The sequence below is a fragment of the Dipodomys spectabilis genome, unplaced genomic scaffold (genome assembly GCF_019054845.1).
Source record: "Dipodomys spectabilis isolate Male_0828 unplaced genomic scaffold, ASM1905484v1 ptg000071l, whole genome shotgun sequence".
Classification (NCBI taxonomy): domain Eukaryota; kingdom Metazoa; phylum Chordata; class Mammalia; order Rodentia; family Heteromyidae; genus Dipodomys; species Dipodomys spectabilis.
In genome coordinates this window covers 1750966-1768360 of record NW_024870748.1, presented here as the reverse complement: position 1 = coordinate 1768360, position 17395 = coordinate 1750966, and the positions used below count along the sequence as shown (strand labels likewise).

The window sequence follows — 17395 nt, the reverse complement described above, 5'->3', positions numbered from 1 at the left end:
TGGTGTAATATTGGTGTAATAGCTCAATTCTGGTAACTGGCTGATGTTTTACAATGGCTAGCAAGATGGTAGATTGTGCTTCTGTTAACAGTTTTGATTCTCATCTAAATACCTTTTTTGCCCCCATTCCTTTTGTACCTCAAAATGGATTTCAATAGCTATGTAAGATAACACTTGGCCACTGGAACAAAAGAGTAAACACAAGCATAATTTCTTCTGCTAGCCTCATTAAACACCATTTTCCAGAGTTGAGCTGTGACATAATCTCTACAAATGTTACTTTTCATTTGGGAACTTGAAGCACTCTTTCCCCTCTCTGCCCTGCAATATCCCTTTCTCCCTTCTCATCCCTGCGACAAACTTTGGTAAGAACTAGTCTTTAAGATACCAGGTGGAAATATTACAGGTTCCTGATAGTCTTGGGTTTTAAGTTACTTTATGAGGGTTTGTTTAAAAAAGGGTTAACCCTTGCTCATTTCCCCAGTGACTAAAAACTTGCTCCCTTTTGGAACTGGTTGCTAAGTTCTCATCCTAGTCAAAATGAGGGCAGCAAGTCTTTGTGCTGCTGTAACAAGGGCACAGCACAAAGAATTGACTCCATTCAGTTTCATCTTCCTGAGAGTTTGAGAATACTGTGAGGAGGACCCATTGGGCCCTGGCTTGACTTCACAGAAATCAGGAAGCTTTCCCAGGAGACTGATAGCTGAAAAACAATCCAGCTCATTTTTAGCTTTGACTCCAGGGGATGTAGAAAATAATAAAAAAATATGATTATCAGCTTTTTATTTAACATAGGGAGAAAAATTGAGGAAGTTGGTCAGTGACTTTCAGGTCAAGCTACAAATCTGACTAAGCTATCTGCCTGGACAGAAAAGCAAAAAACGGAATTGCTACACAATGGAAAGAAAAAAGTTGGTGTCTTGAGCCCTACCTTTAGGTAGGACACACCAAGGGCCAGGAGTCTTTCTTTGAATAAAATAAAATAAAATAGCATTTTGTAGTCTTTTTAGAAGGATTGTAACCATTTTGCTGCTGAGTGTATTTCAACGGAATACCCAACTTGTTAAGATTTGGAGCATCTTATTTAAATGAGACAGTGAGCAGATGATGGCCAGTGCTGACCTTCAATACTAAGGTCAAGCTATCCCTGGTATATTAAAAATAATGAAAGAGAGTATGGCCATGTCTTTCTGATCCTATTTTCATAGGAGCCACCCTTGATTTGTTTTGCCTTAATAAAAAGGCTAATTGAAATTAAATTGCATTTAGGGAGGAAGTGTGGGTATATGTTATGTCCACAACAGCCTTGCCAATCATTAATCTTCTAGGATGAATGACAGCTAGATCAGAGAAATGTTAGATTATCTGATAAGGGAGACTGGTGAGGCTAACCACAAGGATATTCCATAGCCCATTAGGACATGGACCAGTTTCATTAACCCTCCCTCTGTCATCGTATTCGTATATATACATGGCATCCAAAGGGGGAAAAGGTCCTTCACCATAACTCATACAACAGGACTGAATTCTATGTGTTTAAGTTTCCCAACAGAGAATTCCCTGCTTTGGGATGTAGAAAACAGTAGCAAAATGGTTCACTGCACGGGGAAAATGAGTGGCATTTCATGAAATGATTAACTGATACCACAATATTAGTTCAAAAAAAGGAAAAGGCAAAACTTGAAACTAAAAAGAACTTTCTTAGGGGAGTGAAGGGGGCAGGAAGGAGGCGGGGAAGAGTGTTTCATGCTTATCGATGTGATGTTATCCTGATAATGTGTACCCTTAAGGAGCATGCGACTAAAATTTAAAAGTATTACGTACAGAGATTCAAATGACACCTTTGGAAGAGAGAAATGTGACAGAATTAATAAGATTTGAGATCCAAACAGATGCTGGATTCAATGTGACAGCTGGGAGGGAGCTAATCATTCTGTTTACAGAGACCAGTCTTTGTTAATTCAATTGTTTTTTTTTCAGATGATATAAATAATATATTAAGAACCAAAGGTATTTACAACTAATGAGTCTCTGACACTGTAAGAGGCTAAGAAAAAGTACTGTCACAACTGGATCTTTTCTTTTGGCTATTGTTATATTTTCTCTTTGAACTTTTAAAATGTGAAATACAGTAAAACCTCTTTATAACACAGCTCAGTATTTTATAGCATTTTATATGCAGTAGGCCAGATTGAATTCCCTAATAATAACAACAGCTCCATAGAGTCCATGATTGATGTCATATAGAGGCTTCTGAGGCAGCCATTTGCCTGATGTCTTTAGTGCTGGTGTTATAAAGGGGTCCCACTGTGTCAGGGAGTGTGTGTTGGGAGGGAAAGCCATTTGGGGTTAGAAAATAAACAATGGGTCAAAATGTGATTGCTAATCAGTACAAAAAGACCTTCAGCGACTGACCTTACTCCCGGAATCCTTGGCTCCACATTCCCCCTTATCGTACCACCATTTGTTTTTCAGCTTGTCTAAGATGCCTTGTTCACTGAGTTTCAATACTGCAAGGTTTACAGGCGTTCTTCACGTGGGAAATAACATAAATAACATTATATTATGTTATTTTATGTTATTCAAGCTTCAAACTATTTTAAAACTATAGAAAGCGATAAAGCAGGGGGCCCTGGCCACAGAGTAATTTTAGACACTGCAGGCAACCTGAGCATTACCTTATAAAAAGTTAACACTACAGCAACGCTATATTTACCAGGGCCTGCCCATATCGCTTTGAGTAATCGGCACACACTGTTAAATAATGAGGATAGAAAAAAAAGGCACTCCTCAGATGGGCTGTGTGTGGTGAGGAGGGTCTCTCCTCACCTGACAATCGACGGCAGCTTGTAGTAACGTTGTGATGGAGGTGTGTTAGGTTTGATCTAACCGGGTGTCTTATTGTACTTCCAGACAGAAAGAAAGTTATATAGGGGAGATAGTAAGGGGAGGAGCCAGAAAGGGAAGCATTTTTTTCTTGTATTGTGGACAGAGACAAATGAATCTGAACAGAATATAGACCCTACATCAATAACATGCTTTCTGAGTAATTGTCCCTAATTATACATATTTGTTTCCCAGACAGAACAATGATCTCTGAAAGAATCAATCATACTACATACATATCCTCACCTCACAAGCATGCATTCTAAATTCTTATACACAAACTGGTCTTAGTATTAAAGGAATGATGTAAACCTCTCAGTTTTGGATAAGTGGAGTATTTTTTTACTATGGACAAAATGGTCTGTGGATGGTTTTTGAGTTACTGACTGCTTCTCTCTCTAAAGTGTTTCTGGTCAACCAATGGGCTAGATTGCTTCAAAATGTAATATTAATATGTCATGATGTAAAGTGGCAAACTGACTTTGCTATTGTTGGGTAGCACTCTAGAGCAATAGGTAAGATGTTCTATTAAAATAAGACTTGGAGAATCATATATTCCCAAGAGGTTGGCCACTGCTCCATTTCTTTGATCCTTCACTAATTAAAGTATAAGAACTGTATTTGGAGTTATGGGGCAAAAATGTGAAAACCTACTAATCATAGGATATTTTTTTTTTCTGAGAGATTCTCTTTAGCTGTAAAATAGGAATAAATGACCATTATCTTTCTTTTTAGAGCTATTGAATTTATTTTATTGTTTGTTTTGTTTTTGTCTCAAAGGTTTTTGAGACAAGCTCTCCCTAGGTGGTTTAGCCTGGCCTTGAATGTTTTATTCAGCCCAAGCTGGTCTTGAACTCAAGGTTGTTTTCCTTCTACCTCTCCAATGCTAAAATTTCAGGCATGTACTACTTTGGATCTATTGAATTTTAAATGAAAAATTTCTAATAAGTAAAATACATTGTCCAGAGAGGGTGGCATAATTCTATTGGGAGATGATAAACTGTGTTGAATTCATGTGAATAAAATTGTTGATAGAAGTACACATTGGTCTATCACTTCCTTAAATGGAGGTGATCACACAAATTTAGGTAACCAAACCATGGATCTATCACAAAATTTCTTAATTTATTTTGGATATACTGTATGTATTAACACAGCCAGTTGCCATCTGGACTTCCTGTAGACATAAATACGTGGCTGGTATCATATCCAAAGTCTACTTCCTTTCTTCCCCTCCTTTGCTGTTGAGTGCAGAGGGGCTATGTTATCTTGAGATAGCCTGAGATAGGTATCACCATTTTAAAATAATATGCAATTTCAGGGTACTTGAGCTTTGGAAAACTATAAACTTTATGTGGCCGAGCGGGTGACGCTTTCTTGGTTAGTTGCAGGGCCTGTAGCCAGAATATCTGCATTGTGTATCTCACAAGGCAATTGAGGTCCTTTTATGCTTTATATAAGTTACTTCCATCAATACCCCAAATCCAAGATTACTCAAATGCTTAGAATATGAAGCAACAAAAAGACATTCAAAACTTGGGAGTCTCTGTAATGTACTAGCTGTGCAAGTTAAATGTTAGATTTTTTTTTGCCTGTCCTCGGGCTTGAACTCTGGGTCTAGGATTGTCCCTAAGCTTTTGTGTTCAAGTTCAGCATTCTACCACTTGAGCCACAGCTCCACTTACAGCTTTTTTGGTGATTAATTGGGGATAAGAGTCTCATAGACTTTTCTGCCTAGGCTGTCTGAGATTTCAGCATCCTGAGTAGTTAGGATTACAGTTACCAGTGCTCAGCTGAATGTTAGAATTCTTTTAAAGGAGAAGAAGGTCATCTGTAGCCCTGAGAGCAATGTTGGAACTGCTTTCTCCCCTACTCTCCACTAATTGTGTCTTTTTCTTTCTTCTCCTATTACTTATTATGTTACTGCTACTTGTTCCCTAATACTAAACTTTAAGCCAGGCACCGGTGTGAGACAGCAATGTTGAAGTTGTCTCAGGGTGTAGGGGAAAATGTTTTCAAGTGACATAGGGGTGACCTGAACTAATCAGGACCACACCTCCATTCTATGCTTCCCCTTTTTATTGCAAAAGGGCCTCTTAGAGATTCTGGTTTGTAAAGATATTTGCCAGCCTTTATGTGAGATAGACTGATGAAAGTGTTGCATGTTAATTTAGAGGAGCAGTTCTCCAAAGTGTGGTTCAGGGACCCAAGGTGGATCCTTGAAGCCCTTTAGTCAGTTTGTGAAGTCAAAAAGTTTTAGAGTAATTCTAAGATATTACTTGCTATTTTTTACCATTACTCTCTCCCATTGCACAGTAGAATTTCCTAGAGGTTACATGATATGTAAAAATCACCATAGATTGAAGGAAGAAACAAATGAAGATAGAATTCTCTTACATTAAGCCAGATATTAAAGAGCTTTGCAGTGAAATAGGACAGCATCACTCTTCTCATTTTCATTTTTGCCTTGGAAAAAATGTAATTCTTTTCATACAAGTATAATATGTATGCTAACCTACTAAGTTTATATTCTAAACTAATGAATACAGCATTTAAAATTCTTCAGCTTTAATTTGTGATTTTGTGAATATTAATAGATATAACACACATAAACAAAAGCTTTCTTGGATTCCTAATAACTTTGAAGAGTATGAAAGAGTCTTGGAATGACAAAGTTTAAGAAGCACAGATTTTGGAGGAGGGAAATCTTTTTCTTTTGTCACGGGTCTGATCTCAGCTGCTACCACACATGCTTGCCTAAAACTCAGCATTAATATGTGAGCAATTCCATATCTTTCCGATAAATGGCCTCTCCCTTCTTTAGGCCATCCAGTGCCTTTCTGTGAATGGTGAGTAGCTGCTTTTCACTGTCATGGCCTCCACAGTCACAATGCAGGTTACCATGGAGAAAGAGTTCTCAGCTAGAGGAGGGAGGGCTATGTATACTCCAGGTAACATTTAGCAATGTCTAGAATTATTTTTTGTCACAACTAGGTGGGACAATGTTGCAGGCATCTGGTGAGTAGAGACTAGAGATAGTGCTAAACATCCTATTTAGTAGAAGATAAGTCAAATATGCTGAGGTTGAGAAACCTGGCCTCAGGCATCTAGATCTCTTCATAGCTATCCTAGGACACAAGAGAACCCTGACAAGTGACACACTATTAGGAGATTAACCTTTGGAGAAAACTAGAGTTTATGAAAATTGGCAGGGAACCAATGTGCTTTTGATAACTTCTAAAAAACATGGGGAACGAAAACAAACATTTCAAGCAGTAGCGTACCTAAGGAACTTGAAGCTCCAATCAGAAATCGCAGATAATGCCATTTAACAAGGTTAGGATTGCTGCCAAGGAAAGAACACTTTAAAAGCTAAATCTTTCAGAACTCCACAGTAGTGGGATAGACTCAATTTCCAATGTGGCAGTGAAATAAAACCTTACTTTTTTTTTTGACTGGGAAATTTTTATGTGGTTGCTTGTTTGTTGCATCATTTAAACACGTTGAATTTGGTGTTTTTCACCATTTTTCTACCAAATCTTTTTCAAAATATTTTTTATTGTAAAGATACTGTACAGAGGGCTTACAGTTACATAAATAAGGTACTAAGTACATTTCCTCTTGAGCATTGTTACCCCCTGCTTTAGAAAAAAAAATCTACATAGGTTTTTCTCTCTCTGTACCTTATTGGATGCATTGTCAAGTGAAAGCCAATCAACTCTCTCCTACACACACACACACATACACACACACACACACACACACACACACACACACATACACACACACATTTTGAAGTATAGTACTTTAAAGAAAAGGGAATTAGGTGGATATTTGGTCATTCTAAATGTCACTATTTGCAGGAAGCCATTTTTGCTTCTCCTTCTAATGTCTTCTCTTTCCCATACCATCTTTTATTGTTTCTGCCTTATTGTTTCTGCCCATGTTTTATAACTTCTACTAATTTGTGTGCTTCTCATAGGCAAGGATCCTGGCTATGTATGTTTATCTCAGCTTAGATACTTTTCTCAAGAAACATCTTTTATTTTTCAGCCTAGTACCTTCATGTGATCATATTAATTATTGTTATTATGGTTTATGTTTAGTGATCACCCCCAAAAGGTAGATTTATGGTCTCTACTTTATCAATAGAGATTTTGAAGCATGGATGGATTGAACAAATTTGTTCATATTTGTGTAGTAAGTTATGGGGTAGGCCAGATAGAACATTAATATTCATTCATGCTATAGTGTGCTTTCTCCAGTTCTTCAGCCTTATATATCCATAATGATTCTTTTCTTCAGGGACCACCATTCTCCAAATAACTATCAACCTAGGAAGGGCATATTTTGCAGCTGGGGCCTTTCACTGTGATGAAGCAATATGTCGCCAGGGTAATGTTTCAAGCAATTACTGCAGGCCCTTAACTGATACCTGAGAGAATTATAAGTCAGAAATATTTATTGTACTCACCTCAATAGAGAACAGAAAGAATTAAACAAAGTAGGTCAGATTTCTATCATGGAAATTAGTCAAGTATTATCTCTTTGAGGGGCTTGCTAGAAGTTTTTGGTGAGTAGAGCCCTCATAAGACAAATACATGGGTCACTATACTAAGAGAAAAAAATACAAGGGCTTTAGGATAGAATTTCAAAGGATCTACGAATGTCCCCCTGTCAAACATATTTTCTTTACCAATACCTGAAATTTTACTGTGAGAACATTCACATGTTTAAGTTTGAGTAAAATGCTTTGTTGAAATACAAATCTTCCTTAGAAATGAGAATGAAGATTATTTACACACTATAACTCTTCATTCTATTTTGTTTAAACACGTTTATAGGTAGGGGAAGAATATAAAGTTTCCCTAAGAAGAATATGTTCAATGGCATGCAAATCATAAAAATTCATGTGATTGTTGAATAGATAGTGAGAGCTGAGCCAATATGAACTAGGTAGTCATGTCAGCATGTAGATTCTAAATGTGAGGGTTAGTGATGGAGTGACAATTGTTTAGTTTTTAATGTAGAAATAATATTGAAATGTAAAGGACTTAGCTATTTTTATTTTTTGAAGAAAACATTACTAGTTAATACAAATTTCTTCTTATCTCTGCCATCCATATCTGGCAACAACTCAGCTACAAAATCTGTGCTCTTCTCCGGGTGATGGCTGTCTAGATTCTCGGCTCCATTGCTGGAATATACCAACTAGCCATTTCAAAGAATCAATGCTATTTCAATGATGGAAACCTTTCTATAAAAAGAGAACTTTAGGGTAAGAATGCCATTGTTGTTGTTTTTCGATAAAGGTAGATATTGTTTATGTAAAAACCAAAACAAGAGTTTATGTATTCTGAAAGAGCATCATAATTTATTTAAAAATTCTGATTTCAGAAAATGCTTAGATAAAGTTGCTTGAAACAAAGTTGGGTTCCAACAGTTTAGTTTGTGGATCAATTGCCCATTTGATTCTTCTAAATAATCTGGTGATCCTGGAAGGGTCAAGATAAGAATTTATACTACTAACATGGCTATCAGCCTGAAAAATATAGGAATTCAGATAAATCTAGTATGATTTATCTACCTGAGAGACTGTGAGATATAGTCTACTTTTAATATGTTCATCTCCTTTCTGAGTAGTGACATCTAAACATCAAATAAATGCTTGTTTAATTCATGATTACAGAAGATCTTCAACTGTGCTCTTAGGAGGGATAGGTGTATGTATAAATATGTAAGTTAGAGAGAAAAATAAGATCACAGAGAAGTAAAAGAAATTTGAATAAAATTGTTCCCAACCCAAGCAGGAAGTTCTTCCTTCTTCCTATCCTACTTGCAAAATCTTGTTTCAAGTTACCAACACTTGCTTCTTCCTATCTAGTGCTTACTTGAATTTTTCAGAAGTATCTTCAACCCAATGGAGGGAAAAATAGTCATCCTCTACTCCCTGACTTTTTAAACTAAAAGTATGTCTGTTTTTCATAATAACAAGTTGCCTTTCTTAATCACTCACATGGTAATAAGTCACCTTTTCTCAGTCATTCATGCCAAGCTTTTCTGGAGAAGCCTGAGCAGTGCTCATAATATAACAGGCATGTGTAAGCAGGCACAGACATCTCTGCGCAGGTTGGTCTTTATTTAGTTGAAGCCAATTAATGATGGCGCAAGAGAAGAATCTTTGTCAAATGATAGAATTTTCTATGTGGTCCTTCACATTATTTTCTGACATTTGAAATGTGGGCAGTCAAAAAATTTATCTACCTATTGGCAGCTGTTGGAAGCCATGTGCTGGTGTCTTGAGATAAACAAAAAGACACTATCCTATTCTTTTCAAAGTTTTTATATGGAGGATGGCAGGAGAATGAGGGCTTAAACAATTTCAGTCTTAGCCTCCGCTTTCTCCACACCCTGGGAACAGGTGCACATATAGCCACGGGTGTCACTAGGCACTAGCCACCCAAATGATTCTTATTCTACAAAGGTGGGTACAATGATTTGCAGAATTTACAATGGCTGGCTGTTAAACCATCTCTGAGAGAGTATTATAACCATGTAGTTCACAAATGTAGCTTATACCTATTTAACATCTTTCTAATTGGATCAGAATTTAAGGTAATTGCAAAGAACTAATTCAATAATGCATACATATAACATTTGGAGTTGAAAATTATGGGTCATTTTACTAAGGGCCTACCAATGATAGTGACTGAAACCTTCTGATGAGTTGTTGTTGCTAACATAGCAGCCCCAGAAGCAACTTAGTGATATGTGGGTAAAGTCAGTGACATTTCCATATGATGTGCTTTTAAATTGAAAGAAATAGCCCACAGGTTATTAATTTCTCTGATAGATCTCTGCCAGAATAGACCTTTGTCCAGCATCTGCCTCTAGAATGGAAATTCAAATTCATTACTGGTTTTGAGTTATTTCATTTAGCTTATTTTTTCTGGGAATATTTGTTATCCAGTTTGTCTTTAACAGAGAAAATGGGATCAAGGGAGACACTATGCTGAATATATCAATTTGGGTTAAAGTGTTGACATAGGTATCTTCCAAAAAATGTAATTGGTATGAATTATTTGAAAATTCTACTTTTCTGGAAGAGACTGAGGGAAGAGAAGATACTGTATGAAAGGAAATATACTCATTACTTGAGTATATTTATGATAACTTATGTATAACTTATGATAACTTATGATAACTTATGATAACTTGAGTATATTTATGATAACTATAAAGTAAATTAACTTAAAAAAGAGAAATCTATTTTTAACATCTATTAAAAATGCAAGCTATCAAATTTGATAGTTTTATTATATGTAAATGTGGGTTTTAAAATTCATTTCAATGGCACCAACAGAGGTTACAAACTGAGATGTTTAGTATTCTGAAGGTATCTTTCTGAAAATATTAGGCCACAGCTTTCAGTCCCTAATGTTGTACATATGTATTACTTGAGTTTATTAGAAATTGAGGTAATGAGTGTTTCTGAAGACAATCTAGCTCCTTCCCTTGAATCTAGGCAAAAGATGTATTGGTGTTTCATGGAGAGCACCATCTTCTTTTTTTCCCTCTAATAGTTATTTCTTAGCATAAATCATGGACAAACAATCAGACATAACTTATATTCAACTGTAGACTGTAACAAATTGTGTCTATAATCAGTTCTGAAAGTTGGCTATTGATTGTCATGTCAATGGTATATAGCACCCTCTTCTGGCATACATTCTATCATCCACACTTTACACCTGCACTCCTAGCAGTGATGCTAGATAGGACATTCTAGTAGTCTTATGGTGTATGTGTGTTTCTGTGTGTATACATACACATATATGTAGAGTGTGTATATGTATGCATATATACATATGCATATAGCATATATATGTGTATATACGTGACTGTGTTTAAAAGCAAAGTATGCTATTGCATTAAGTCTAGGTTTTGAGACATATTTGCTTCAGTGCCAGATAAAATTAAGCAAAAAGATAAGTCCAGTACTTGGACCACATTTTTGCCACCTCTGACCAATGAGTATCAACCTAATGTGCCAAGGGCCAAATGCTATACCGCTCTCTAAAAAGTCAAAAGAGAATGAATTTCAATTGCTCTCCATAAGAGAAAATTTTCCCCCCTCCCAGCTCCACCAACCCAAACTCCCACCTTAACCAAATATTTCAGTCACATCAAATCTTTCTTGCTCCTTTTCCATGGCTGTCCTACCTTTCAGACACTGTGGTCCTATAACCTCTCCAAGTGAAATGAAACCAAATGATTTGGTCTTCGAGGGGCAGAAAAAGAACTGATATGCACCATTTCAATCTTTGTCAATGCAACGAAGTCTTTCCTCTTGACCATTGCATAACAGCATTCTTACCTTCAGGCTTTTCACTACTTCTGCTCTTTCTGTTCCTCTGATGTTGGACATTTGGTCAGTATTTGTCAATAAGAAACACATTCATTTTATCAGGATAACACCAAAGACGAACAACCATGTCCTAATCATAGAAATGTTAAGGCCACACAGTCAATTAAAAAAATCAAAGAATGAATAATTAGGAATATTTTCTTTCTGGATTACATTTTTTCCGGTGGTAGAACTTATTCCTTAACACCATTTGGCAAAATCAATGGTTTTGGCAGCCACTGTACTGGTTCAGTTCTTAAGGAAATGTATCCTTTGATTGAAGCAGCCATTTGAGAGAAAATGAGGATGTGTTCTTGGGAGAAAGACCTGAGTAAGTTCAAGGAGCACATTTAGTCACTACCAGGGAAGAAAACTGTCAGTTTCTTCATACTTCCAGGAGGCAGTATCAGCACAGAAACATGCAAACCAACGAAGAGCATAATATACTCACCCTACTCCTTGATCTCAAACCAGAGTGTTGGGGAGTCACAGGAACTTCTGCTAGGCCCAGGAAGTGCCATCAATCTGTAATGGTTCTTGCCTACACATGTAACAGTGTCAAATAGTCATTGTGATCCATCTTAACTCTGTATATCCAAAATGTCTACCTTGAGGAATGGCTCCTGCCAGTACAAGGTCCATTTTGTTGCAGGGAAAGGTAGATGCAGATTCATATCCATTACCTAAGGCCCAAGAATGTCAAAAAAAATTCTGGGTGTGAAGAGAAGTGATTAAGAGATGGTGGTATAGTAGAAGAGAATTGTAGACAAATGAAGAAGAAGAAGAAGAAGAAGAAGAAGAAGAAGAAGAAGAAGAAGAAGAAGAAGAAGAAGAAGAAGAAGAAGAAGAAGAAGAAGAAGAAGAAGAGGAAGAAGAAGAAGAGGAACAAGAGGAGGAGGAGGAGGAGGAGGAGGAGGAGGAGGAGGAGGAGGAGGAGGAGGAGGAGGAGGAGGAGGAGGAGGAGGAGGAGGAGGAGGAGGAGGAGGAGGAGGAGGAGGAAGAGGAAAGAAAAATACATAAAAACCTGAAGATCTCGTTTATGCCCACAGGAAATACAGTTGCAACCTCATTCCTATATGTAATGCCAACTAGGAGCTGAGGGAATTTGGAAACAGGCTGTCTAAAAGAATCATGTTTTGCTATATTTGAATAAAAGACTTCCTAAGAAAATACATTGGAATTAAAAATACATTGTTAGGGATAGGGAGGAGGAAGATGTTTGAATTTCTTAAGAGAACAAACTTTTAAGGTACTACAACAGTACCCATATCAGAGGAAACACACGTAATTTTAATTGCAGACAATTTTTGAATCTATTAAAATAATTCCCTAGGTTTTGCCCAATGTTATCACATTGATCAATTTCTTCTTGCTCCTGTGTATTTCAACTGCATTTCTTTTCAATAGTCTTTAAAGTCATAATGATTCTATCATTTATTTAAGTAGGAAGTTTATCTGAATGTTGCTTCCTTGTTTTTACTTTTCCGTACACTTTACAAGTTAAGGCAATTCCCTCACTGTAAAAATTTCATTGTAGTTAATAAGCCCAGAATGGTCCTACTTAAATATTCTGTTCAGTATTCATTAAAGCAATACAGTATGTGTTGCTTTTCACCTCGGAAAATACTGACATTGTTTTTTTTCACCTCAGAAAATACTGACATTGGAAGTGGATTTAAGTCCCTATTAAAACCAGGTACAAATGTAGGGCCAGGTACGTTAATGTTTGTAATAATTTGTTATCTAATCACAAGTGCTGAATTAACTGAATTTATTTCTTCTAGTAAGGTAAAGCAAGATGGGAAACCTAAGCTTATACCCTTTACATAAGATTAAGGGAATGAACTGAATGGATGGATGATAAGAAAAATGTAAACCTTTTGAGGGTGATAGCTGTGGAAAGAGGCTCATCAGCTGAGTTTCCATTCTGCTGTGGTTTACAGCAAAGTTTCAATAGTTATGTCACACAGCCCCTGATTATCTGGGTTTGTTATTGATAAGTTTGTTGACATTTTTTGTGCTAGTCCTGGGGTTTGAACACAAAACCTGGTGCTTTCCCTTACCCTTTTTGCTCAAGGCTGTCACTTTACCACTTGAGCTACAGCTCCACTTCCAGCTTTTTGGTGGGTTAGTTGGAGATAAGAGTCTCATGGACTTTCTGGCCCTGGCTGGTTTCAAACTGGGACCCTCAGTTCTCAAACTCTTAAGTAACTAGAATTATAGGTATGAGCCCCTGGAACCTGATTATAGTTTACTGAGCTAATCACAGCACTTGCAGACCGATTGTAATAAACACTAACACAAAAGTGTGATTTGCAAGTTAAAATCTCCAAATCACAGGTTGAATTTCCAACCTTTGTTATACATTAATAGTCTATTAAGGACAGATGATATGTTTTGCTTCATTAGCCTAAGTTTGGTAAATTGGTAAAGATAAACAATGTTTGAGGTTTAGCTTGTAGGTCTGGTACAGAGGTTGCCTCAGTGACTGACCTGTCCTTAATTCCTTACATAAAAAATAAATACAATATCTATTACATTAGTTTAAGCATGTGTACATTTACAACAGCCTTCAGAGTTGCTGTTTTTTTAATTTTTACTTTTGCATAGGATGCTGGATTTCTAGAATGGGCATAGAATGTAGAATGTCTCATGCCAGAGAGAAAAAGTCAACAGTTTAACACAATTGCTAATTTATCATTATTTAAACATTGCAGGAGGGAGACAGAGAAATAAATACTACAGGTATTTCTTCCTCTTGTGGTTTCAGAGATAATAGGTGTGAAAACATTTCTGAAAAAGCAAAGGTACTTGCAAATGCCATGTTTGTGGGTTATTGTCATTTTTAGTAATCAGCACTGAGAACTGGAATGACTTAAATATGCCATTTGCCTACTAACCAAAGTAGTTGAGAACAAGCCTGATTCTTATGGAAACATATCACATGCAATCAGATTCACATTGCTCACTGACTGGGTAGATGCAATGAATTGCCATCCTGCAATTTTATCACAAGAGGTGACCCTGAAAGGCCGCAGAGATTTGTGACAGCATTAGCTGTATGACCTTTTCAAAGTCACCATTATGTCTGGGTCGCTCTGTCTCTGTAAAATAACGCTATGTTCAATAGTCAATTGTCATGCTAACTTGGGATGGGATAAAATAAAGAAGTATAATTATCAAGCCATTTTGTTAGTATTGTAAAATTTCATTGATTTGGACTAATAGAGGGGATAGATTGAATAAGTAAAGAGTTGAATTACAAAATAAGCCTGAAGAATGATCCTTTTATGATTTTAACTATTTTGTAATTCAAAGTGTCTATAAAGTATTGCCTTAGTAGAGCTCCTTGTGAGAACTATTTTAGCAGATTTATAAAGAATATTATTATCTAATAAGTGTTTCCATTAAATTTAACAGGGTTTGTTCTCTTAAGGAAAAAGTGAATTGACAATCTAGTCTAAACTCTTCATTTACTTAACAAACTTCTCTTGTCCCTATCCCTAAAAATGTAAAGTTAATTTATAAACTAGCCCCTGTCTAGTTTATCAGAAATGATTGATTATAGAGCTTCAACTTAAGGAGGCTTCATTACCAATTCTTCCTCCTTACTGATTTGGGTTTAGCATCATCACTAACTAGTGGTGGACAAGTCAAGTTCATTTCTTGCCCCCTTTCTTGCTCACTCTCAGAGAACAGTGGATAGCAAGAAGGAAGAAGATAAAGGCAAGCTCCTTGGTAATCCATGCATACAATATGCGTTGGATGCACACAGACTTGATAAAAAATATTATCCATAGTTGAGAAAGGGGTTGACACATTTCAAAAGGTTGGCTGAAGGAATGATCAAGAAAAATGATTTGAAAAGATTCCTACAAGGTAGCACTATAGTCAAAGAAGTTTGAAACATGTAGGATCTATTAAAGTAATTTATATTTGCATATCAAAATTCAGATAATCTGGAAATTGTGATCTGGCAACAAAGTTAGTTGTTTTAAGACAACTTTGAGGCAGTACTAGCTGAGGAAAAAAAAGAGCTTGATTGATGGCTGTAATTAGCAAATAGCTGGAATAAAGTTTTGGGGTCTTCATGATACCAAAACATCTAGGTGAAAGGTAAAATTTCAGCCCAATACATGCAATTTTTTAATTTATCTAACATCAAACGTTTAGTTATTTGAAAACTTCTGGGCACTTGCATCATGTGGATTATTTAAAGTCATCTTGATACAGTCCATGGCGCCTTTTAAACCATGCTGAATATGCATGATGAGTTCCTGAGAGCAATGTAGCCAATCCAACTCAATTTTCTTTTTGCCATTTACTTCAGTGATACAGTTAGGTTCTTGGTGGCCTGCTTAATATCATGAGAAAAAGACCAGGAAGAAGGTGCTAAATACTTGGGGTATCACATTAGTCATTGTAAAAAACAATCAAATAACCCCAAACCTTGGCTAAATTGTCAATGTCATCAGTTCACATTGGTAGGAAAGGAAATTACTGCTTTGTACACATAGTAAAACCTTGATTAATTGGAATCCATAAGGGATGAATGGAATTTTCAATAAGAATTCTCATTTTGTTTCATTCTTGGCTAGCAACATGTTTTCTTAAAATGCTTGTATCCATTTTCTTGCCCCAGGGAAGCAGCCTCTAATGTCTGAGGGTCAATCCAGATGGAGAGAAGTTATAGCAGAGCCAGCTGAATGTGACTTAACCACAGGTTATGTCTTGGAAAATTATTTAAAAAATCAATTCCTTGAGGTCTTCTTTTTGGGTACTACTGATGCTGTCTCATCAATGTGAAGTTCTGAAAGGGGGGCAAAGTTGGGGTACTAGTTGGGTGAGTTCTCGTTAATCAAGGTTTTACAATAGAAGGTCATGCCAATGCCTGGTAAGATTATAAGCTGAAGTCAGTTGTATTTAAATTTAGTTCTTTGGAAGTGCTCTGGATCAATGTTTCCAAATATAGGCTACTGAAGACTGGCAAACTAACTTGTTTTGCCAGGATCCTGAGGGATGGAGAGGGGAAGAGAGAAGCAGAGGTACAATCATTGTGTCTGAAGGAGAAAAGTTTTTGGCTTGCCTGTCTGTTGCTGTGTGGTTGGGAAACACTTTTCTTCACCTTAAGATGCCCATGGTATCTTGGTTGTACAAGAGGTGACATCACATGCTTCAATATCATTCTTATGCCCCTCGGGTCACGGAGGATTCTGTTTTCAGGTCCTCTCCTGTACTTACCCAATATGTCTTTCCATGACTTGATATCTTGGCTTCTGAGTCTCTATTTCTTGTTGCTTGGTTGATGATTATTCATTCATTCTAGCCCAGAAGAGTTTTAGGAACCAAAGCAATGCCAAGTAAGATGGGTTTTCTCATGATGGCAGCCTGGATAACAATCAGACCTACCTGAACCAAGAACATGGCTAAGGAGAAGCCAAATCAGGAATTTACACACACTTAGTATCACAGTAAGGTGACGCACTTGGTTAAATACACAACAAGTCTTTGCAAAGTCTCTGTATGTGGTAACCTATTAAAGAAAGACCCCATTTAACTTGAAATTGATATTGTTATTAGGTTTTCAAGTTAAGTGGGGCCTGCTTAAATGGGCCATCACATATAGAGAACATCATGTCATCACTCATACACATAATTGAAGAAATCATCCCTGTGCAATCAGCCAAACTCTTTGAGCATATTGTAGAGAAAACAAACTGATTATATCCTGGACTTTTTAGTAGATGGAACTGAGTCCTCACACTACTCAAATGAGACAAGTGGGGAATCTCAGGAAAGCCTTGGGTTCTTGAAAGCCTAGGGCATTGGAACCCATATTATTGCTTTCCTCAGGCAACGGGTCGGTTGTGTGAGGGAACGGAAGGAGTGTGTGGTCAGGGAGTCTCTGTCTGGGAGTTTAAGAAGGGACCCAAGTTAGATCAAATGTGTGGGCAGAGCCCTAAAGTCTTTCTGGTTCCCAAAGCTGCCAGGCAGGGGAATAACCTAGTCATTCCACTTTATGTGTGAGTCTTGTGCTCTCTCCTCAATAATAAGATAACAGTCTTGCCGATTACTCGTCACTAAGGGTACCCGGTTGTGGTG

General features: G+C 36.9%; 1 protein-coding gene across 1 annotated transcript in view; it reads right to left on the bottom strand.

Moving 5' to 3' along the window:
• Positions 1-17395, bottom strand: part of Gria3 (glutamate ionotropic receptor AMPA type subunit 3) — a 261812-nt gene that overhangs the window by 7533 nt on the left and 236884 nt on the right. Inside the window, exon 13 of the mRNA XM_042682411.1 lies at positions 2416-2530. Coding sequence (XP_042538345.1) covers positions 2416-2530 — 115 coding nt within the window. The remainder of the gene's footprint in view (positions 1-2415; positions 2531-17395) is intronic.